This window comes from Myotis myotis, unplaced genomic scaffold (assembly GCF_014108235.1).
Source record: "Myotis myotis isolate mMyoMyo1 unplaced genomic scaffold, mMyoMyo1.p scaffold_m19_p_2, whole genome shotgun sequence".
Taxonomy (NCBI): Eukaryota; Metazoa; Chordata; class Mammalia; order Chiroptera; family Vespertilionidae; genus Myotis; species Myotis myotis.
In genome coordinates this window covers 161127751-161151101 of record NW_023416324.1, presented here as the reverse complement: position 1 = coordinate 161151101, position 23351 = coordinate 161127751, and the positions used below count along the sequence as shown (strand labels likewise).

The following is a 23351-nucleotide window of genomic DNA, read 5'->3' as shown; positions in this document are numbered from 1 at the left end:
TAATGAAGAAGCAGAACTTTGCCCTAAGGGCACATTGAGTTTTGAGATTAGTAGTCGGTGATGTAAGACATGTGTAATTTACACACTATTATATATGCATATATAGGGGGACACAAGTTCAAAATTACTTTATTGAGAGGCCGTGTAAACCAAAGAGTTTGGAGACCACTGGGCTGTTCTTGCTTCTAAAAATATTTTTTATTTCTCTCTGATCATCCTGATTAATTGTAGAACACTTGGCAATGCACGGAAGCATCAAAAACAAGAAAATACTATCCATATTCCTACCACCACAAAATAAGCATTACTTGTATTCGGTGAAGCATCTCTTTTGTCATAACCATTTCATATAAAATGTTTTTCATAGAGGGAGGCTGACCCCACAGGGGAAGGCTTTATAGACCATCTATAGGAGCCAAAAAAGGTATGGCAGGAATGCAGCTGCAGTCCTGGTTTTTGAACATTTGCTGAATCCATTTGGGAAGAGTTTCACGCTTATTGGCGGAACGCTATGGCCTTGTCCCAGGTTACACTGTGGGAGCCATCTACACCTTTCTTAGTGGCAGGAGGAGAGCGGTGCAGCAATTCCTATACTCCCTTCATTCTTAAATTAATTAGCCCATTTTGGCCATCAGTGACATGGTTAAGGAGCCTGGCTTAGATCTCCAGATGTTGGGGAGCAGACCTGCTCTGGTTTTCTTGGGTAATCCCCAGGAATTCAGAGTATGTCCATAGATTCCCTCCTTTATGGGGGGAGCACAGCTTTGGCCCTGCAGTGACAGCCCTGCCTGCCTTATGTCAGCGCCGACACGTCTCATTACAGAAACCACCCTCGGTTTCACATTCTGAAACTTCTCTGGACATTTGCTCTTCATCCCCACAGTGAAACTCTAGCTGGAATTTGAAATAATCTCATCACCCTTAAAAATCACTTCTGACAATCTGATTTGAAGCAGAGCTTTTCTACAGGTTTGGCAGGATTTCCGTTTTTATCTAGGATGAAATGCAGCATTTCCCCCAAGGTTTGGGCCACATGCCAAACGGGGAACAAGACCCCTTCACTGCCTAATCCAGAGGGTACAGAGCCTCATCACCATTTTTCTCTCTCTCGTTTTATTCGGCCCTCATACTATGGCTCCATTTTTCCTCTACAGCATCCACAACCAGCTGTCTAAGTTGTCCGGGATTCAGGGTGGGAGGGGGGTTTTAGTACAGACGGAGGCTGAAGAATGCAAATCCATAATTTAAATGTCAAGCTCCCCTATTGCAACATTTAAATAAGATCCATTTGATTTACAGCTAGCTGTTTTTTTAAAGAATTTTTTTTTTTTTTTTTTTTTTTTTTTTTTTTTTTTTTTTTGCACAGATTTTGGGTTCTTTTTCAGGAGTGAAAATGGATTTTCCAAGAATCAACTGCAGGCAAACACATCCTTGTGATGCCTCCAGCTGATGTCAGGTGTGAAGTCCCTGGCAAAGCGAAGAAAACAATGCATTCCGGAAATAAATCAGCAACCCTGACCTCAAAACCATAGCCATCTAATGAAATAACATGTAAACACCCAACTCTCAGATTGTTTCCTTTCCCTTGAGCATTTTTTTGATGTGGACCTGGAACGACAGGAGAGTAAATAAAGAACACAACAGTAAAATCGCCACACCTGCTAACGTGGTCCTCCCTGGATGTGTTCAGATGTGTTCATTCTCTACAGGTGAAACGAAACTGAGGAGGGACCATGGGAGCACCTGGGGCCTACATCACTGCAAGCGAATACAACCTCTGTTTATTTCTGTGAGTTTCACTCCCAATTACCAAAGACTCAGAACTCACACCCCTCTATCCCGTCTTTATTGCCTTTGTCACCCTGCCTCTATGAAGTCCACCCTAATCACTCTTTGCTGTATGCTAATATCTCTAATTTCCCACTGGCCTTTAAACTGTTCTTTCAATATATGTTTAATACTACTTGACACCTGAAATCCTTTTGAGTGTAGATTCAAACTAAACTAAAAATACAAAGTATAAATAAGTTCAACTAAATTTATAGAGTAAGTTGAAAGGATAGTTTAAATCCACATTTAAAGACTTAAATCTTTCCCTTTGTCCCACATGGCCCAGAAGGAACCTTTAGAGCAAGAAACGACAGTGGCTTCTGGGGAGGCAGGAGTATTAGGTTTATGAGAAGAGAAAGATGGTAAGAGAGGAAGCAATAGGAAGGACTGCTTGTCTTTCACAGTTTCTATTCTAAATATAAACATTTTTGGGGTCAGGATTGAAAAAAAGGGCAGCTGTTGCCAAAACGGTTTTCTCGTCCTCTGAGGGATGGGATATTGGAGCTTTCAACATTAAAAAAAGACGTTTTCCTTCCAAACCCATTCCAAGGAAATTTCCACAGTTATTGTTGGAAAGATCAGTCCCAGACACCCAGAAGCCCCAACTGGGAAAAGATGGTAGAAATGCAAAACAAAGTTTTATAAAGGTGGATAGAGAATTGAATTTTCCTTTTGCCTCACCAGCCGGGAACAAAAAGAAGATAATGCTTTTAATCTAACCCTCCGCCTCCCTGAGAAGGACAAAGCACCTGAGTGTCTAATACTCTCCACACCCCAGAAACCCTACTGCCCTGGCTTTAGTTACTGACTCACAGCAAACAAACAAACAAACAAACAAACAAACAAACAAACGGTGGATATTGTTTGGGCTGACATTATTAACAAGTATCACGAAGGGGACATGACTATATGAGAACACCCAATTCTGACCTTTTGAGAATGAACTGAGGAGGCTGTGCGATGACCACCAAATGGCCTGAGCACAGACTTACCTTCTTAATAAGCAGAAAGCAAACTGAGGACACACAGATCTTCCTTCCCGTGGCTCCTGGTTTCCTGGATGCTGTGTGATGTCAGCTAATCTCTGACCTACAGTCATCAACTGAGAAGATCTAATTTTAACACCTACCTACTCATGACGATAAGAATTCCAGGACTCTACCTCAAGCCCCACACAGTCAACTCCATGGTCTTTCAGGAACCAAAGTACCAAGCGTCCAAAGCACAGCAACCAAAACCTCCTCAATGAAGCTATCCCCAGACAGTAAAACAGAGGAACTCTACTGGGCAGCGGAGGTGAGAGGGACGGAGGACTATAACAAGGCAGAATGAGAACTTGCTGATTTCTATAAATGTATCCTTGATGCAAAAGCCTTCCATTCTCCTTAAGCTACGCGTCCTTCCTCAATCCTGGGGCAGCACCCTTGGCCAGGCAGCAGGCCATTTGCAGGCCTCCCAGCGCTCTCCACGGCTCCCTCCCACCGCTCCCCCGCCGCCGGCCCTACCTCGATGGTGTACTGCTCAAAGATGCGCAGCTGCAGGAAGATGTCCAGCTTGATCTTCCGCTCATGGAAGAGCTCTTCCATCTGCACCTGTGCGTCGTCCAGCTGCTGCAGGACCGACTCGATGTGGCTGATGGAGCTGCTGTGGGGGGTCTTGTTGTTGGACACGGCGGAGTCCCTGTGGCAGAGGGGGAGAGGAGGGAGGGGCCTTGCATGTTAGAAGTGATAGAGGAGCAGGGGGCCTTCCTCTTCTGAACAAGGTGGATGGGAATCAGCTGAGTTACTCAAGTGACAGCCATTTATCAAACTCCTGCTGTGAGCCAGGCACCATCTGCTGAGTAGGTGAACCAAAGATACATGCATCCTCTTTGGGGTTCACAGCACAGCAGCTTGTCTTGGAGAGCATAAAATATTGGGGAAATGGAATGATTCCATGCATATGTGTACTCTAATATGTATAGTTTTATACACACACACATACACATGCATAAGAGTAGACACATTAAACACAATGCATAAGAGTTGACACATTAAAGACAAAGAATAAAAATAAAACTTCCTAATTTTACTTCCCAGTGTTGTTGTTAAAGGAAGACCATGGCTGCCAGTATTATTCACCCACTTCATAATGCCATGCCAGGTTACAGGCTGCTGTCCTCACACAGGTTCCAAGCTGTAGTTAGACAGCACGGGACCTGCAGGCTGCAAGCCTGGAGTAAGTCCCCACTCTGACACACATGGGCTAGTAGCTTTGGGAAATGACTTCCCCGAACCCCAGTTGCCTCCTGTAAAGTGGACTTAATAATCCCTGCCCTGCTCACTTCACAGCTTGCTGTTAAATAAGACAGTGTATGTGAACGTGCTCTGTGACCAGGTACGTGCTGTATGGACTACTATTACTCCTGGAAGGACACAAGTGAAATATCAGGTGCTGGTTGGGGCACCGGCTCAACTGGGGAGTGTAGAGGGAAGGGCTAAAGAGGCTGGGACAGCAACAAGGTTTCAAAGAGGGTGGATTCTGATTTGGGCGTGGAATCCAGCCAGGAAGATGGGAGGAGCACACTTTCTGAGTCTATACAGAAGTATTGGGGTAAGGGGGTTACAGGTTGTAGAGGGGAACCACAAGATAAACACACTGTCTTGCTCAAAGAAGTGAGGTGGTAGAGACCTCCAAAGAGATCACTATGACATAAGGAGAACTGGAGGTTAAGAAGGTAACATCCCATAGGGCCTTGGGTAAGCTAGAGCCCTAACACTTGAAATAAATGGGCACATTCAATATCTTGCAACATCTTGCTTTCTTATAAAGTTTAAGAAGTCAGAGGACAAGGGGGAAAGCATTCATTCTGAATCCTCTCATCAGCAAGCTTTCTGAAAACCAGGCCTTTGTGTCTGTGTATGTCTCAGAAGCAGTGGTATCTGAGCTCAGACTACCTGCTTCTGAAGGGAGCTTAAGACCAGTTTGTCAAGAGCTTCCCCTACTATCATTCAGATGGCTCCCAATTCTACCTCCTAGCCCTAGCCTATTTGGGCATGAAACCCACCATTGCGTGGACACCCCCAGTCACAAGTCACATAGCGATGTACTCACTCTATGCATTATGCACTTGTTGAGAGCTTTGCTATTGGGAGGATGTGGCTGTTCTTTCTGACAATCCCTCTCAGTCTCTCTACATCACACACCTTCTAGAAGGAAGAGCATAATTTCTGACCATTCTGCACAGCACCAACATCAGTGTCACACTCACTGGGAATCACAGAGAGGATGGGAAGCCACGTTAGGGACTTCAGTGATGAGTGCCAGACCTACAAAAAATGTGTGCCCGGTGTGTGTGAGGCAGCCAGCTAAGGCCCATGAGGCACCATTTACCCCTTTTTCTGTTTGCCTGGTCTTTCTGTCAGGGAGAAGAGCCCAGGCTAGAGTCAGGCTGGGGGGGGCGGGGGGGGGCGGGGAATACATGGTCACCAGTGGGTCTCAGTCACATGCCTATGATTCTCTCTGAAATCCTTGGTTAAACTTGTGGAACTGGCATCGGCCACGTCATTGCCTCCACCATCTCCGTGTAGCCTTCCACCCTTAGCTAGGGTGCAAGTTGGCAGCTGTTAAGAGCAAGTGGCATCTCCACAAACCCAGCCCCACAGAGACTGAAATCAGCCAAGCTTGTGAAAAGTATTGGGAGAGAAAACACAAAACCATCACAAAATCTCAGAGCTGACAGATCTGGAGTGAGCCCCTTAATCACAAGGACGACGCAGCTGAGACCCAGAGAGGTGAAGTGCCTGCCCCGCTATTTGTAATTTTCTTCAGAAAAAAAGAACAGTGGAGTTTCCTAGGTAAGCAGACAAAACTGTCATGTGTTATGTATTCATGAAGATGAATCTAGGGATCAAGGGACAGAGACTGTCTTGTTAGTATGCAACAGCAAGATTCAGAACATCTCGTGTGCATATTTAGAGTAGAAATAATTAATTTCCAACAGAAAAACGTGCCAGGGACGTTGAAAGGCAAGTTCTCATTGTTTATTTAATTAGACAACTGATATGGGGGAAAGCCCTCTCACTTGAAGTCATCCCCTCAGGTCCTGGCTTGGCTGGGACTTGTTGATGAGATTATTTCTGTCTGGAGCTGGCAGAGGTCTCGGCACTCAGTGATGTTGGGATTGGAACAAGTCCCTGCGGGCAGGTCTCATTAGCACCATCAAGCCCCATTCAGACAGCACCTGGGCACAGCGCTGGCTGCGGAGGGCCTGCTCCAGGCTTCATGACACTTTATCTGAGTCAGGGCCCTTGACAGGAGCAGGAAACTAGATGCTAACACCAACAGAAAGGAGGCAATGGTGCGAATGATTCTAAATAAATATGAGGTTTGGGACAAGATTTTTCTTATTAGTTATGCTAGTTTGTGTTGACACAGGAAGGTTTTTGTTATCTGGGCATTAAGGAATGGTGGGAAGGTCCTAAGTGGGTAACGAAGAACAGAGCAGGACACCACCACACACTCCACGTGGGCCAACGCCAACCATTTTGGGTCACATTTTGCTGACTCGGGCACTGGAGTTCAGAGTTCAACCTGAGATCAGGATCCAAAGAACACTATATTCCTGATGGCCCTTTCTCCATGTGACTAAATACGCCATAATTCTTAGTGAAGAGGCTATTTGTTTTTCTGTTCAGTTTTGCTGATTTCTGTTGTACTTATGTGACTTATTGATTGCCGAATAACATCATGAATGATAAATAATGCTTTAGGAGATGAGCGCTTTTCTGTTTACTGTTTCATTTTAAACTCAAGTTGCATACAGTGCAGGCATTTTTATATTGGACAGATGGAGACACTGAAGATCACACACGACCACAAAGCTGGTTGTGGCTGAGCCAAGACTGGGACATGACTTATCTCGTGTCTAGTCTGAGGCATTTCCCACTGGAAAGCACCGCCCGTGCTGACCTGGCCTCGCTGGGCTCCCCCAGGGAGGGAGGCGCTGACCTGAGCTGCTGGATAAGGTCTTCGCCTTCCTTGATGACGTTGAGCGTGGCATCCAGAGTAGCGGTCTGCTGCTGCTGGAACTGCTTGATCAGTTCCTGGACCGCATCCACCGAGTCTGCACAGACATCCTCCAGCATCTCCTTCTGTAGGTCTTCCATCCATGTCCACAACTGTGGGGAGAGGGCAGAGACTCCACTCAGGGCAGACAGGAGAGGCCAGGGCTGGGGCAAGGGCAAGGGCAAGAAAGTCAGGCTGGGGCCACGCAACCTACCTTCACCCAGGCAGTGCAATGTCAGACTGTCCTCATCAGCATGCTTAGGGGTCGCTTTGTGCTTCTACATTGAGATTCATTACCCATCTTTGCTAAGTTTACCCCGTTAGTGTTGCATTCCCTAAGGATGGGAGGCACCCCTGGCTTAGCTTCCTGGTGGTTCAGGGAAACTGGTGGTCTTAGAGCAGGGAGATCACTCATGTTTGAAGAAACTGGGAAGCACAGGAGACTGTGATGAACAAATACTATTTTATCTTTCAGAGAGGAGGAAGGGAGGGCTCCACACACTTCCTCCAGACAGCTAGATGTCAATTCCTAGAAATTTATCACCATTTTGCTAACATGCAAAGAAGAATGTGATACTTAATAAAAACCAAATGAAGTCTAATTAAGGAAATATATGCTGCATTAAATCATTTTGTTCTTTATGGGATTGCTAGGTTGGTTAGAAATTTGAATGCTAAAAGAGGTATCTTATCTTAAATAAGTATATTTCCCCCATGATATTCAAGATGATGAAATGCAGTCAGAATATTACTAGTCAGACAAGTTTAAAATAGCTAGGTGTAACCCTGGCCGCTGAGCCTACACTCAGTGGTTAGAGCATAGGCCTGCACACTAAAGGGTCTCGTGTTCAATTCCCGGTCAAGGACATGTACCTGGGTTATAGGTTTGATCCCCAGACCCAGTTGGGGTGCATGTGGGAGGCAACCAATTGATGTGTCTCTCTCACATGGATGTTTTTTTCTGTCTTCCCCCACCCCTCCCACTCTCCCTCTCTCCTTCTCTTCTATTCTCAAAAAAAAAAAAAAAAAAAAAAAAAAAAAAAAAAAATCAATGGAAAAAGTATTTTCGGGTAAGGATTAAGGAAAAAAAAAAGCTTAGTACAGTGTTTTGAACAGAATAAGCACTGGGAATGATGTAGAGTTGAACTGAATTACTGAAAACTTTTATTGATAGCTCTTCCTCATACTGAAACTAGGTCGTCAATGGCCTGCCACAGTGCTCCACTTCTAACTACCCTTGCTGAGCATTTTCATAAATGACAGGAGGAAAGATGAGTCGGATGTCTGCTTAGAAACGGAAACTTCAGCTGGCCAGCAGGAAGATAAGCTCAGGGCTCTACCAGGGGAAGAAAACAGTAGAGAGAGAGAGAGAAACTGATAGACGGAGTCAACATATGTAGATTTTGGCTCCTGTTCTTCCCATAACTTCTGTTGCCTTTGAGTGAATTGCTATCCCCTTGCTCGCCATGGCTTCATGTGTAAAATAGGTTGGGGAAAGCATAAAATGAAGCTGTTAGCTACTTTCAGGTTCTAACCTTCTGTAAGTTAAAAACATGGATAAGGCCCTGGCCAGGTGGCTCCGTTGGTTGGAGCATTATCCCCTACACCAGTGGTCGGCAAACTCATTAGTCAACAGAGCCAAATATCAACAGTACAACTATTGAAATTTCTTTTGAGAGCCAAATTTTTTAAATGTAAGCTATATAGGTAGGTACATTGTTATTAACTTAATTAGAGTACCCCTAAGGCTTAGGAAGAGCCACACTCAAGGGGCCAAAGAGCCGCATGTGGCTCGCGAGCTGCAGTTTGCCGACCACGGCCCTACACCAAAAAAGGTTGCGGGTTCCATTTCTGGTCAGGGTGCATACCTAGGTTGCGGTTCGATCCCCGGTCAGGGTGCATATGGGTGGCAACTGATTGATGTTTCTCTCTCACATCGATATTTCTCTCTCTCTCTTCCCCCTTCCCCTCTCTGAAATCAATTAAAAAATAGATAAATATCCACTTTGAGAATATTTCATCTATTTGGTTTATATGGGAAATCATGGTATGGCCTTTGTAATAAAAGGCGAGAAAAGAAATAATAGACAAAAACAGTCTTCAGATTTTGGACAAGTTATTATTTGTTCCTTAGGAGAGAGAAGAAGATGAGTTAACAAGATTAATAAGCCCTGGAGGTAGAAAATAACGGTATAGAAAGAGTGTCCTTCCTAAACAGGTGAGAACCTCTCTGAGCCTCAGTTTCATAATCTGCAAAGTGGGAAAATAAGAACCTGCTCACTTCAAAGATTATTAGGCTTGAATGATATACTTATTATTAATGCTTTCAATAAACATATAGCCTTATTAATAAGCCTGTAGCATTGTGATGATAGCTATAACCAAATTATTATTAGTCAGAGTCCCCATCATTTAGCAGCTGGCAATTTGGTTGTAATTAGTTCAATTTATTTTCTTTACAAATAAGCTTTTTGTTATAAAAACACAAAACAAGTTTTTCAGAACATATAAGCTGGAATACATATTCCTATAAGTATGAATGTATTTATTTCAAATTTGTATGAAATCAGGCTTTCCGGATATTGGTCATTATAACTTAATGCTACTTCACACTTTCTGGTACGAAGGAAGGTCTACCTTCAAGAGAATAGCAGGCAGAGGGAAAGTTTGAACTACTCCTTCATTTTGGATTTGATAAAAGATCAACAATGGATTTGGTTCTTCAATATGCTGGGCTGAGCTGGGCCTCTGTTTTCTGTTTTTACTGCTTTGTCCTGAGATGTCTAAGGAAAGCCTAGAGCAGGGGTAGGGAACGTCCGGCCTGAGGGCTGTATAAGGCTCATGAAATCATTTGGTCTGGGCCTGCCAAAGCATTAGGGGTGAGCTAATTAATGTTTGACCAAGTATAGCAGGCTATTTTTTAAGTTGTAATTTTGTATGGCTCGTGAATGATGTTATAAATATCCAAATGGTCCTTGACAGAAAAAAGGTTCCCCACCCCTGGCCTAGAGACTGGAAAGTTCAGATATTTCTAAGGAGGGGTGGGGAGAAGGAAGGAAGGAAGGAAGGGAAGGGAAGGGAAGGAGGAAGGGAAGGGAAGGGAAGGGAAGGGAAGGGAAGGGAAGGGAAGGGAAGGGAAGGGAAGGGAAGGGAAGGGAAGGGAAGGGAAGGGAAGGAAAGGAAAGGAAAGGAAAGGAAAGGAGGGAGAGAAATGTGAAGAGGGATAAAAATTGTGGATGTGGAGCAGGTAATTTAAGAGGAGAAAACTAACTCGATGTCTCAATGCAGTGCAGGGACTGAGACTGAAGACTGGCCAGGGAAGTCTGGTACTCACTGATATAGGAGGGAGAGAGACAGGAACGAGGCAAAGAAGTATCTTGAGGATTTTATTTTATTTAAGGTAATTTTGTTGTCAGTACCATCCTTAAACTATATTAATGGCTTCATCGCTTGGAGGTCCTTTCCCCTCCTCAATAAAAACTTGACCATCTCTGGTGTAGGTCTAGGAAGAAAGTGTCATTCTGTTCTCAGGAAATCCACCATGACTCATGACACTCCTCCTGGTGATCATGCGCTAAATTGTAGAGAGAGTCAAAGACAAAAACTGCTAAAACAACAACAACAAGGTGTCAGAGTTACAAACAAAAAGACTAGGGACATCTGAGAACACCTACTGACCTCAAGTCCATATAATCAGAAAAAAGTGTCCTCCTTCTAAATATTCTTTGATGAATGAATTGGAACTGACTTTTCAGATTTCTGTTCCTATATTCCACTACATTATAAAGAAACTCTTGTCTCCCATAGTTAAAACCTTCTGCTGAGGAAAACCAGCTAAGAGATAAACAAGCAAGTACAAGACCAGTTGCTGCACAGCCCAGTGGTTAGCAGACTGGTGAGGAAAGGAAGGTCTACCTTCGAGAGAATAAAATGTCAAAATGGCTAGTGAGGGAAGATGATTTGATGCAGAGACAGGGAAGGAGACCAAGGCACTAGAGACAAAAGCTCCCTGACATCTTTCTCTATTTTCCCTTCTGTAAACAAAACAAAACAAATAAACAAAAAGCCCAGAGGGAAAGGAGTTCTCAAATAGAATTGATATTTACTGAGTATAATTCTTTTTTAAAAAAAATATATTTTATTGATTTTTTACAGAGAGGAAGGAAGAGGGATAGAGAGTTAGAAACATCGATGAGAGAGAAACATCGATCAGCTGCCTCCTGCACACCCCACACTGGGGATGTACCCGAAACCAAGGTACATGCCCTTGAACCAGAATCAAACCTGGGACCCCTCAGTCTGCAGGCTGACACTCTATCCACTGAGCCAAACCAGTTAGGGCCTGAGGATAATTCTTGATTCTGCCCTTGTTTGGCTAGTTCTCTGACCAGGGGAAAGCTACTTTACTTCAATTACTTCATATTTAAAATGAAGTGAGTGTGTGTATGTGTGTGGTTTTTCTAGATTGTCTCTAAGGTCTCACATGCTATGGCTTCCCTCCATAGCTGATATAAAGACAGAGGCAGTAATAGAGATGCCTCCTTAAACTGAAAAACTGCACTCACAGCTTTGACATCAAGACATCCAAAGTCCAGACAGTGTAACACCCGTTTGAGGGTAACTGTGTTAAGACACTATGACCAGACTTAAGTGAGTACCAGACTTCCCTGACAAGTTAAGACGCTAGTACAACCTGGAAAGTTTGAGTAGAAAGCTACTTGAAATTCCAGGGGACCATATGCACACAGTCACCCCCTGGTGGCAGCAAACTTAAATTGCAGACTCGGGTGTATAAAGTGGACAGAAATAAACATCATTGTCACTAAACTATGAGTAAGGGTCAACTGTCCATTACTTAGGCTGTAATTTTCTACGATCTGACTGTCCTGTAGGTCTCTTTCCCTTTATGTGTCCATATGACTTATCCCTGGAGAACTTGCATCGATTGCTTTGAAAAGAATCCAAATCAGAGAACCACTTCTATTAATAATTTACTAATTAGCAGGCAACCAGTGAGATCCTGTCAGAAGGATCCCCACTTTAAACCATCACAAGCTAATAATTGCCAGAACGAGGTAAAATTATGGAGTGAGGGAGGGAGCTTGATAGCAGCAAGCACATGGTTGTTCCTCCCCCAATTTGGTTCCTGTTTACCCTCTGCTAGCCCTGCACCTTCTCCATCAACCCACCGGCTCCCCAGAAAGAATCTCCTGTTTCAGCCATTTCCAGATCCCCTCTTCTTGATCAAATGCACCTGTGCCGTGCCCCATTCGTGCAGGACACTGCTCTCTGCTTGGCAATGATTGCCTGGTCCCTGCTGACATATACACTGAGATGGCTTCATGTGGTGTTTTTCTCAGAGAACACATATGGTTGTGGCCAAAAATATCTGCGTCCAAAAGAATGGTCCTAATTTGAGAATTTCCAGAGCCGTAGTGGGGCATAGAGTTTAGGGAGCCTTTCAATGCCCTGCAGAAGCTTAGCTTTAAGAGTGAAACCAATGAGTTCAGGAGAGGCCAGCCCATGCTTGCATGTGAGGCAGCCTGACTGAAGGGCCACTGAAAAGGCAGGAAGCAGGGGACGTGGGAGGGAGGTTTATAGAAACCACAGGCTTATGGCTGACGGGTTAAGAAAAGAGGTAATGTTACTTTTCCTGCAGACTGGCTGCTGCTCAGCTCTGGCCACCATCGCTGCTCCACAAGACTGACCCCTGGAGATGTTGAAGGAGCGCCAATTCCACAATATGAACCACCCCAGCCCTAATTTTGAAGAGACTGTTTTTCTTTGGCATTGACTACCAGCTTTTATTTTTTACATAAACACCATGGCAGTTTGGCAGCAGAAATAGGGAGTGAAGCTGTGTTGTCCTTGAGGCCATCATTCCCTGCGGAAGACGGATTTTGTTTTGGTTCTAGAGTGGGTGGGTAGAACATGTACATGTATGAGTGTCTGTGGTATTTGTGTGTGTGTGCGCGCACACACGCGCACCTATTTGAGCAGGGCACAGCATGGAAGAGTGATTTCTCTAGGTTAAAAACAAATGGAAATGGGCATTTAATTGAGCAGTCTAATAAAGAGCTGACGTTGATTATTTTGGCCACAGTCCTTTGTTATTTGACTTTCATATTATTACTACAAAAATACCTAACAGTGGATATTTTGAAAGCCCAGCAATTATAGTATTTCCATGGATCCACAGCAAGGAAAGAGAATTCTGACTAGACAATATCTGAAGAGCAGATGACACTATAAGTGTCTTTTCCCCGGACAAAAAAAAAAAAAAAAATGAGGACGTGGGTAAATGCTTCTCCTACATTCTCTCTGGCTCTCCAGACCAGCCAACAGCCAGCTGCCCTTGTCCCCAGGCAAAAAGGAGACCTCTGAAAGTTCAGCATAATACATACTAATAGCTGAGGCTCTGGTTGCACAAGAAGGTCCCAAGCACATGTTTGTCACCTTTTTTTTTTTTTTTTTTTTTTAAATCACACAGCTCTTCTAAGTATGGATGGAAAGTTTTAATTTGAGATTGTCTCCGATTTTCACTGAAGAAAACATACAAAAACAAAAAAATGCAAAGAAAAATTAAACCATCCATAACTCAACACCAACTTCTTTGCGCATTTCTTTCTAGTCTTTATTCTATGTGTGTGGTCATGTTGGAGATACAGTGTTTTAATGTCTTATAACACAAGCCCTTCCTCATGCCAACAATGATCTTTGACAAGATGACTTACGATGACTGTATAGTAAGTATTTCACTATATAGATGCACTATGGTTTGATTGATAAATTGCCCAGCATGCAAAATTAAGATGGTTTCTAGTTACTCAAGATTATGAATAACACTGCCATGAAATAGTTAGAAGATTTTAACCCCCACCCACACTCCTATGGTTGCAAGAATTCACAGAGCAGGGCCAACAGGATCAAGCAGACTCTTCAGTCTGCAGAAGAAATGAGCCTGGAGGGTATCTTTCTCATATCTTTCTTCGGTCTTCTCTCTGATCCTAACTAGGTAAATCTTTGGATGTAGGAAGTGGGCAAAAGTAAAAGTTATTAATTTCATCCTGGGGAGTCCTAGGACGTCTAGGTTTTACATCATTTATGAAGATGGATATGCAGTTTCTGCTCAGAAATCTCCTATAAAGGGGGCTTTAATTCCTTCAAAATTACATCCTACAGTGACATTCTATTATACCTTGGCACTCAAGAAAAACTCAGCAAATAACTGTCGTTAGGTATGAAGGAAGAAAGAAGAGGAAGGAGGAAAGAAAGAAGGAGTTAACCATGACCCAGCAGGAAGGATCTATGACAATATTTACCAGCAACCCCAATGCCACCCACGGCCACTTAGTAAAACTGAGTGTAAGATCATCCATTCACTCTATTTACTGTGAGAGGGGAAAACAACCATAGCAACTCCAAATTCCCTAACAGATTTGTAGATTTGGCTACTAATCTTGCCTTGAGTAAAAAGCCAGAAGTTTGTCTATAGAGTCAAGAGGAAGGAGTTACAAGTTATTAGGCCCAGGATCAAATAGGACTCACACTTACTAGGGTTTGAGAGGTGGCAGGTCTTGAGAGGTATTACATACAATATGGAAAGATCAAACCACAGGAGTTCCTTCTTCACCAGACCATCCAAGGATGCTCAATTCTGCCTACCTAATAATGCATTTCTGCTTGCTACACAGGTCCCAGGAAAAAGTTCCCATAGATAATTAGATTTCCCATCCCATGCCCCTTTACATACCTTGTCTACAGAGTTCAAGTCAAAGAACTGGAGTAGATCAAACATATGATTGAATGAGCTTTCCTCTCTTTCCCCCCCATTTTTAAAATTTTCCTTAAAAAATGAAATGATTAGCTTTCCATTGTCAAGTAAACCTGTTCATATTTATTCAGCATCTCTATGGATCAGACATAGTGGCAGAATGTAGAGCAGACTCTATAGCCACACATCCAAACCCCCAAACATACTGTATATATGAGCACTTTGGATTTAACAAAGGGCCAATCATCTCAGTGCAATCCCAGCACCATCGATGGAGGTATGTACATGGTGTTCCGGTCCAGTCTGGTGGGAGGTTGGAAGCACCAGGGAAGAATTTCAAGGAAAAATGAAGCCCAAGTTGAGTCCTTAAGTTCCTTAGTAAGCCTACTTCAGAGATGCTCTAAGGATAAATTTGGGAGGAAGTTTTCTACCAGGAAAAAATATAACTGTTAGTATTGTAGTATTCAATTCTGCAATGATCATCATAATAAATATCACAAAGTAATAGAGATTAAGTAATTTTCCCAAAAGCACACAGAATGCCAAGTGAAGATCTGGATATGAAAATCAGATCTCCTGACATCCAAGATCATGCTGTACTTCATGTGTGTGTGTGAGTAAAACCTATACGTGTCGATGAATGCATATGTACAGGTGCATATACATGCATCTGCGCACAGAAGGCACAGGTGTGTAAGTACATACACACAAGGCTTACTCTCTCCTCTACCTAAAGGGGGCCTCAGACAGACTGGTTTGGGGCAGGAAGGGGGCTGGGAGGGAGCACACGGATAGGAAGCCCTGCTGAACCCTAAAAATACTCTTCTAGGACTCCATGACAGCTACTGAAAATGCCGCTTGTTTTTCCATCCTGAAAAAAAGTCAGAATTTGTTGACCTGAGTTACAGATCTCTTGATTATTGGATCCTCAAAATCACTCCCCTTCTGCATCCAGGCAGGACTGCTCCTAATTTCTCTTGTATTTTGGGATCCCGAGAAAAGAGACTGTGTTACTTCCTGCCGCCTCCTGTGTTCTCCTGCAAGAGAAAATGCCTCCCAGTCTCTCTTCTCTGGCTTTTATTGAAGGTCTGTGTGGCAAAGGAGAAAAAGCAGGGGCCTTGGAGTTGGAAAGATTTGGGGTCAATTCCTACATTTACCACATTCTAGCTACAAAACCCTGGACAGAATATGAATTTCTCTGATCTGTAAAATTGGAATAAAAATGACAATTCTCATGGCTATTGATTTGATAGATAATGTAGCACACAGCAGGTGTTAAATACACTTTCGTTCCTGTTCTCTTTCTTCACCTGCCCCCAGTATTACACTGCTCCCTTCAGTACAATTTCATATGAATGGATTTTATAAGCCAGGGGTGGGGAACCATTTTCCACCAAGGGCCATTTGGATATTTATAACATCATTTGCAGGCCTTACATAATTATCAACTTAAAAATTAGCCTGTTCTATTTGGTCAAACATTTAATTAACTCAGCCCTAATGCCTTGGCAGGGCCAGACCAAATGATTTCACATTCCGGATGTTCCCCACCCCTGTTATAAGCCGAGTCTCAGTGTGAAAACACATCTCAGGTTCAAACAGGACCTAGCTTAGCAAGGTCTCAGAGACATTGTGGGAAAACAATGGTTAATGATTATTCCTATCTCCCACACCTGCAACCCTGGCCACACTTTATATTTCTAAGCTAAGGTCTACCCTCCCCATCAAGCCCCTGCTTTGGGGTTTGAAAATGTAAAGAGGAAAAAAAGGAGTAGGAAGAAGGAAGTAGAGCAGAGGAGAGGAGGAGACACAAGCGGAAAAAGGAGGACAGCAGGGTGTGGGTAGCAGTTCAGAACAAGGGCGCAGTACGTAGGAAGGTAGGCACAGTCTCTGCACTACTGACAAGCTCTGTGACCTTACATAAGCTCCTTCCTTAGCCTGAGTTCCCTCACTTGAAAATAAAATCTATATCACACAGCAAAGGAAACCATCAACAAAATGAAAAGGAAAACCACTGTATGGGAGAACATATTCACTGACACATCTAATAAGGAGTTTATAAGTTTAAAGAACTTATAGAACTCAACACCAAAAAAACAAAAAATCCAATTAAAAAATGGGCAAAGGACCTAAATTGACACTTCTCCAAAGAGGACATACAGATGGTCAACAGATATCTGAAAAGATGCTCAACATCACTAATCATCAGAGAAATGCAATTAAAACCACAATGAGATATCACCTCACACCTGTCAGAATGGCTATCATCAATAAATCAACAAACAACAAGTGTTGTCAAGGATGCGGAGAAAAGGGAACTCTCATGCACTGCTGGTGGGAATGCAGACTGGTGCAGCCACTGTGGAAAACAATATGGAGGCTCCTCAAAAACTTCAAAATGGAACTGCCTTATGACCCAGCAATTCCACTTCTGGGAATTTATACAAAGAAGCCTGAAACACTAATTCGAAAGAGTAAACACACCCCTATGTTCATTGCAGTGTTATTTACAAAGCCAAGATATGGAAGCAGCCCATGTGCCCATCAGTAGATGAGTGGATAAAAAAGCTGTGAAACATTTGCACAATGGAATACTACTCGGCTGTTACAAGGAAGAAAAGCTTACCCTTTGTGACTGCATGGATGGACCTGGAGAACATTATACTAAGTGAAATAAACCAGTCAGAGAAAGACAAGGACCATATGATTTCACTCATGTGGAATTTAATGAACAAACTGAACTAACAAGAAAAATAGAGACAGGCTCATAGATAGAGAGCAGGCAGATAACTTGGGTGTGAGGGGAGGTTGAGGGAGGTATGGAGGGATTGAGCAAAAAAGAAAAAAAAAGAGAAAGAATTCATGGACAGGACAATAGTGTGCTGATGGTGGGGGAGGGCGTGGGTGGGTGGAGGTGTAAGAAGGTATGGGGGGGATACATGTTAATGGAAAAAAACAAAATAAAGGAAAAAATCTGTATCATAAGATTGCCATGAGGATTGCATGTAATGATATATGTGTCTGGCAAGTAGTGGGTACCCAATTAAAAAAAGTACTAGCTAGCCCTGACTGGTTTGGCTCAGTGGATAGAGCATCGGCCTGAGGACTGAAAGGTCCTGGGTTCGATTCCAGTCAAGGGCATGTACCTTGGTTGCGGGCACATCCCCAGTAGGGGGTGTAGGAGGCAGCAGATCGATGTCCCTCTCTCATCGATGTTTCTAACTCTCTATCCCTCTCCCTTCCTCTCTGAAAAAGTCAATAAAATATAATTTAAAAAAAAGTACTAGCTAACATACTAGTACTTGTCAATACTAAGTAACAAAAAAGAAGGGAAGAAAAGGAAAGGAATCTTGAATTCACACCGGAATCATAAGGAGTTTTAGGGCCTCTGAGCCCAACTGCATAATTTTATAGACGAGGCTACCCAGGGCCAGGGATGTAGTGATTTGCACAAGCCCACACGGCTCTGGAGCAGCAGAATCTGGCCTAGAATCTGAGGCTCCATGTATAGAAGGTGGGACATGCACCTAGAAAGGGCTCCTGGAAGCCATGGTCACCCTTTCAGGAGTGGCCTTTCCATGGAGACTGACCTAGTCCACCCCCTCCCTGTACAGACAGCACCCGCACAGCCCTCGTAGGGAGCATGACTTTGGTTCACTCATGCTCCATTCTATCATCTGCAGGCTCATAATTAAAAGAGAATACACATGCCTTTGGTTTCTGAGACCATTATTAAGCATGGGGTGAGCCACCAGCAAGCAGACAACCAGGCAGGAAAACCTGGATTAAAGCTAATCCCCTGCTTCACAGACACTAGTCAGAGAGCTGCTGTGGTCCCATGGAGAGGAAGCAGAGTCGGCGTCAGGGAGCTCGCCAGCCCTGCATCTGCCTGGGGAATCTCCATTTAGAAAACATCATCTTTTCATGTTTTTTTCCGATAGGCGCTGCAACGATTTGCATTCATTCCCACCGAGTGTTAGGAAGCCTGTGAAGTAGTAATAACCAGGCTTCCTAATGCATTTTAAATTTCAAAAATCAACTTAATTAAGTGGGGTTAATTTTTTTCTCCTGAGCAGCAATCAAACTTTAATTAATACTCCATTAAAATGAATTCCTGGGGGAACGCAAGCATGCATGTACCTAATGAATTTCTCTGCCAAGGGTGTTATTATAGAAGATGCTAAATGTGCCTCCTCGCTGGCCACTTACTCAATTTCAGAGTGCCCTGTGCTAGTCAGAAACGTAAAGCAATCGCAGGTTTGCAACCCTCCTCTCTACGGGCCCCTCTGCCCTGCCGAAAACATAGCATCACCCACCCTCCCCTCTCCTGTCTCCACGTCCTGCAGGACTGGGCCAGACGTCAGCCCAGCTAACTTCCTCCTGTGTGGGGCGTCCCCCAGTCCCTTTCCCTCACTGGCTGTCATTCCACCCTCAGGCAAGGTGAGGACCAACTCCTTTAGCATCCCCCTGTGGCAGAGCTCATTATAAAGATTGAGCCTTCTGTTTTTTAAAAATAAAATAACATTGAGCACATTTGCAAACTCTGTTTCTTGCAGGCAGCAAAGATGATCCAAGTTCTGCGGGACTCTAATTTCTGACAGGCACAGCAACCAGGAGCAGCGGGCTGTGGGGTGGAAAGGGAGGCTCTATCCTCTTATACTTCTCCCTATAGTGACTATTTCTATACCAGGGATTCCCCAATATCTCCAGCTCCAGCAGACTCTGGAAACCACCGGTCTCTGTGGCCCCCTCCTCGCTGGAGATGAGGAGGAAATTTTGCCCCATACTGTTTGTGAGCTACATACAGGTTATCAGTAGCAAGGTGTTCATATTGTCAACATCAGGAGGCTGGGAACTCCAGACCACCGGGACCCTGGGCACAGCTGGAGGGTCATGATGCCGGGAAACGGACGTGACCCTTGCCAGAACAAGCCGACCCAGGCGATGCCCCTGCTCCGCCGGCTCTTACCTCTTTGGTGTGTGTGTGGAAGGAGACAGACATGTCCAGCAGAAGCTTCCGCTGTTCCACCCTGCGCACGAAGTCCTGTATGCGCACCTCCAGGTGCCGCGCCGCTTTGTAGATCTCCTCGGGGTCACATTCCCCAGTCTGTGCCAGCTGTTCCGCCGCTTCTAGGAGCTTGTCTGCATTGGTGTATGTATTCTGCCGGCAGCAACAGCGAGAGAAAGTCAACTTGCAGTCACGAAGGGAGCTTCTCGCCTTCCCCCAGCCCACCCGGGGCTGCCCAGAGCTGGAGCGCAAGGCGTGGGCGCTGAGCCGACAGCTCCCTGATCTGGCGCGGAGGAGCTGAGCGGGGAGCCTGCCTGCCGCCTCCCACCAAGCTAGCAGCCTGCCTGGCAGCCTGGCACATAAGCGGGCACTAGCTAGGAGCCTCCTCGGTCCCTGGGATTTCTCAGAGGAGGGCTGCCCTGGAAAGAAGCGAGGAGACATGCTAGAATCCCCATTCCCCATCTGCTCCTTGGCCCACCCCCGACCCTTGTGAAGATCCATCATTGCCCTCGCATCCCAGGCTGTAACTGTCTGAGTCGGAAATACCTCATGCACCAAGATCGTCTGGGTTTCTAGTGCGAACACCAGGGAAAAAAATAACTGGGAGACTTGCTCGACTTTTCCCTCGAGTTCCTTGTGACTCCTAGTGTTTATCTTTTGAAACAGAGCTATCTCTTAGGAGGGGAAGGGGTCAGGGACTCAGGGAGCTGACAGAATGAGGCAGCCACAGCCCGAGTGAGGCTATGCAGGCTATTCCCTCCGTGCCCAGGGCTTAATGCTTGCAGGAAGGCTGGGGCACCGTCTGGTGATGTTTGTTTATTATAAGCTACTGCATGCACACCCCCATTCACACACACACACACTCCTCCAACCCCTGTCTGTGCATACCATGGAATTCCCCAGAACACTCTAAAAGTCAGCAATTTATAATTATTATTTGTCAGGATGTAATAGTTACTGCATATATGCCATGGCTACAACTTTTCCTTAGCAGGCTGCCCTTTTAAAAAGATGGGATAGTCACCAATTTAGAGCTAATGAATCAGGCGTCCATTGTATTTCTAAATATCCCTACAGTCACAAAACGTCCTAGAGCAGTGGTTCTCAACCTTCTGGCCCTTTAAATACAGTTCCTCATGTTGTGACCCAACCATAAAATTATTTTCATTGCTACTTCATAACTGTAATGTTGCTACTGTTATGAATCGTAATGTAAATATCTGATATGCAGGATGGTCTTAGGCAACCCCTGTGAAAGTTCGACCACCAAAGGGGTTGCGACCCACAGGTTGAGAACCGCTGTCCTAGAGAGTGGTGAACAAGTGGTCACTAGTGACGATGTGAACCTGGCCGCAGAAACAGTCAGGGATAAACACAAAATGAATGGAGAACTGGAGTGGATTTATGACAGCAACTGCACGGGCTTTACGTTGCCCGTGGAGAAGAGGCCTCCAGCCTCTACAGAGTTTTTGGACTCACCCAAAGACCTGGGTGTTAAGGGTTGAACTGTGTCCCCTCTAAACTCACATGTTCAAGTTCCAACCCTCCATACCTCAGCATGTGACCTTATTTGGAAAGAGTCACTGCAGATGTAATTAGTGAAGATCAGGCCATAGTGAAGTAGGATGGGCTCCTAATTCAATATGACTGGTGTCCTCCCAAAAAGAATGCCATGAAAAGAGTCAGACACACACAGAGACGCAGAACGCCATGGCCAGATGAAAGCAGAGATCTGGGGATGTATCTTCAAGCCAGGGAATGGCGGAGACTGCCAGGAAACCACCAGAAGTCAAGAGAGGCCTGGAACAGATTCTCCCTCTTTGCCCTCAGAAAGAACCCACCTTCTTACCATCTTGATCTTAGATTTCTAGCTTCCAGAACTGCAAGACAATACATTTCTGTTATGGAAGCTACCCAGTTGGTGGGACTTCGTTGGGGCAGCCCTAATAAGCTAGTATGCTGGGGTGGAAACCTTCAGAGGCTGCCGACCCAGCCTCGGTTGTATTGGAGAAGGTGGGCAGGCCTTCAGCAAACACTGCCATGGCTTTCAGGGATACCAAGAGAGGCCTCAGTGGATCCTTAAGACATGCTGTCTGAAAAGCAAACACGGTCCCAAGAGGTGGGCATGGAGCTGGGACTGCAAAGGAAGAAACACCTGGATCCACCTGGGGAACTTGTGGGAAAACAGATGATCCTTGTGTGAAGGAGGCTCTGTCACTAAGTTAAGCAAGGGTATGTTGATTCTGAAAGCAAATGAAGGGAGTACTCAGAGTCATGATAGAAACACCAAGAGAGATAGGAAATGGTAGGCAGGAGGGGACCTCGGAGGCTGTGGCCAGGTTAAGGAAGGCTCTTATGGAGTTTTCCACAATTCTAGGAAATATACCCAGAGCAGTTGGAAGAGAGGTTTTTCAGGAGCTCCTCAGGGGAATCTCAGGAAACCCCAAAGAAACCCAGAGGGTGCAACTTTGTATTTTCTAGCCCATAAGTAAAAATTTTCAGCAAAGCCAAAGCAAGCTTTCTTTCAAGTTTGGGACCAAAAGACATAAATAAAAGGCAGAACTGAAGTGCCTCCTGCTTATAAGGTGGACAACTTTGCCCTGGTTTGCCCAGGACTTTCCTGATTTTAGCATCCTGGAAAGTCTTCAAGTCTGGGAATACTGGGATGGCTGGTCACCCTAACATCCCCCCTCCCAACACTGTGGGTGTCTCAGGAATACAGGCACATGTGCAATGTATGCTGCCTCAAAGGAGAACAAAATTATTCTTGAATATAATGTGACAGCACAAAAAACAGGGCAGGCAACAAAATAATAGATAATTAGGGCTTCAAGACATGCCATGGGTGCTAAGAAGAAAATGAATAAAAATTGAAAATAATAATAACTAATAAGGATTAATTAAGGTGTTTTCACATCCCAAGGAACAGTCTAAAGCTTTAATACATATTAATTCATCTATGTTTGCAATAACCTTATGAAGTTGACACAGCTACCACCAGCCCCATTTTACAGATGAAGAAACCAAGGCACCAAGAATTTCTGGCCAAGGTCATATGTCTTGAAAGTGGTAGAACAAAGATTAAAATCTTGTTGTCTAGCTTCATGGCCCAAGGTCCAAACCATTACACTACCTTATCAGGTAAAGAAAGGCCTGGAATACCATACTAAGGTATTTTACTCCAAAGTTGTGGGAAGCCACTGAGTGTTTTGAGTAGAAGAGTATGACTGAGTATAGTATATAGAAACACCACTCTGGCTCTCTACAGAGTGAAGTCAGAGCCTGAGGATGGGTTGGGTTTAGCAGAGGAGGGGGAGGGCTTTTCAGACATAGGACTCTCTTCTCTCTCTCTCTCTCTCTCTCTCTCTCTCTCTCTCTCTCTCTCTCTCTCTCTCGTTTTGCCCACAGTACTCAGCTTATCCCATACCGCAGCCCTTTGAAAAACCTTTTGGCTCCACCTGGAGAACTCATGGAAAACAGATGATCCTCGAGTATTATCAAAGCACTACCTTGACGCTTGCGTACGATGCTCACAGTCACACTGTGCTCCCATGGGCATCTCTTCCTATTGGTCTGTGTGCTCCTGAAAGGTAAGTTCCATGTCTCCTTCGCCTTTGGCTCTCTGTCAGGCACTGTGGCTGGTACACAGTAGGCACTTACTACATATTTGCTGAACAAAAAGGCTCAGAGACG

The 23351-nt window shown here is 44.5% G+C and overlaps 1 protein-coding gene across 19 annotated transcripts in view; it reads right to left on the bottom strand.

The window, feature by feature from the left end:
- The window catches only part of KALRN (kalirin RhoGEF kinase), a 656959-nt gene that overhangs the window by 292798 nt on the left and 340810 nt on the right, over nt 1-23351 (bottom strand). For 15 of the 19 annotated variants that reach the window (XM_036353020.1, XM_036353029.1, XM_036353021.1 and 12 more), the window contains exons 11-13: nt 19620-19811; nt 6781-6989; nt 3336-3510 (exon numbers count right to left, since the gene is read on the bottom strand). In XM_036353020.1, the coding sequence (XP_036208913.1) occupies nt 3336-3510; nt 6781-6989; nt 19620-19811 (576 nt within the window). The remainder of the gene's footprint in view (nt 1-3335; nt 3511-6780; nt 6990-19619; nt 19812-23351) is intronic. The other 4 variants (XM_036353027.1, XM_036353028.1, XM_036353039.1 and 1 more) reach the window with 1 other exon arrangement.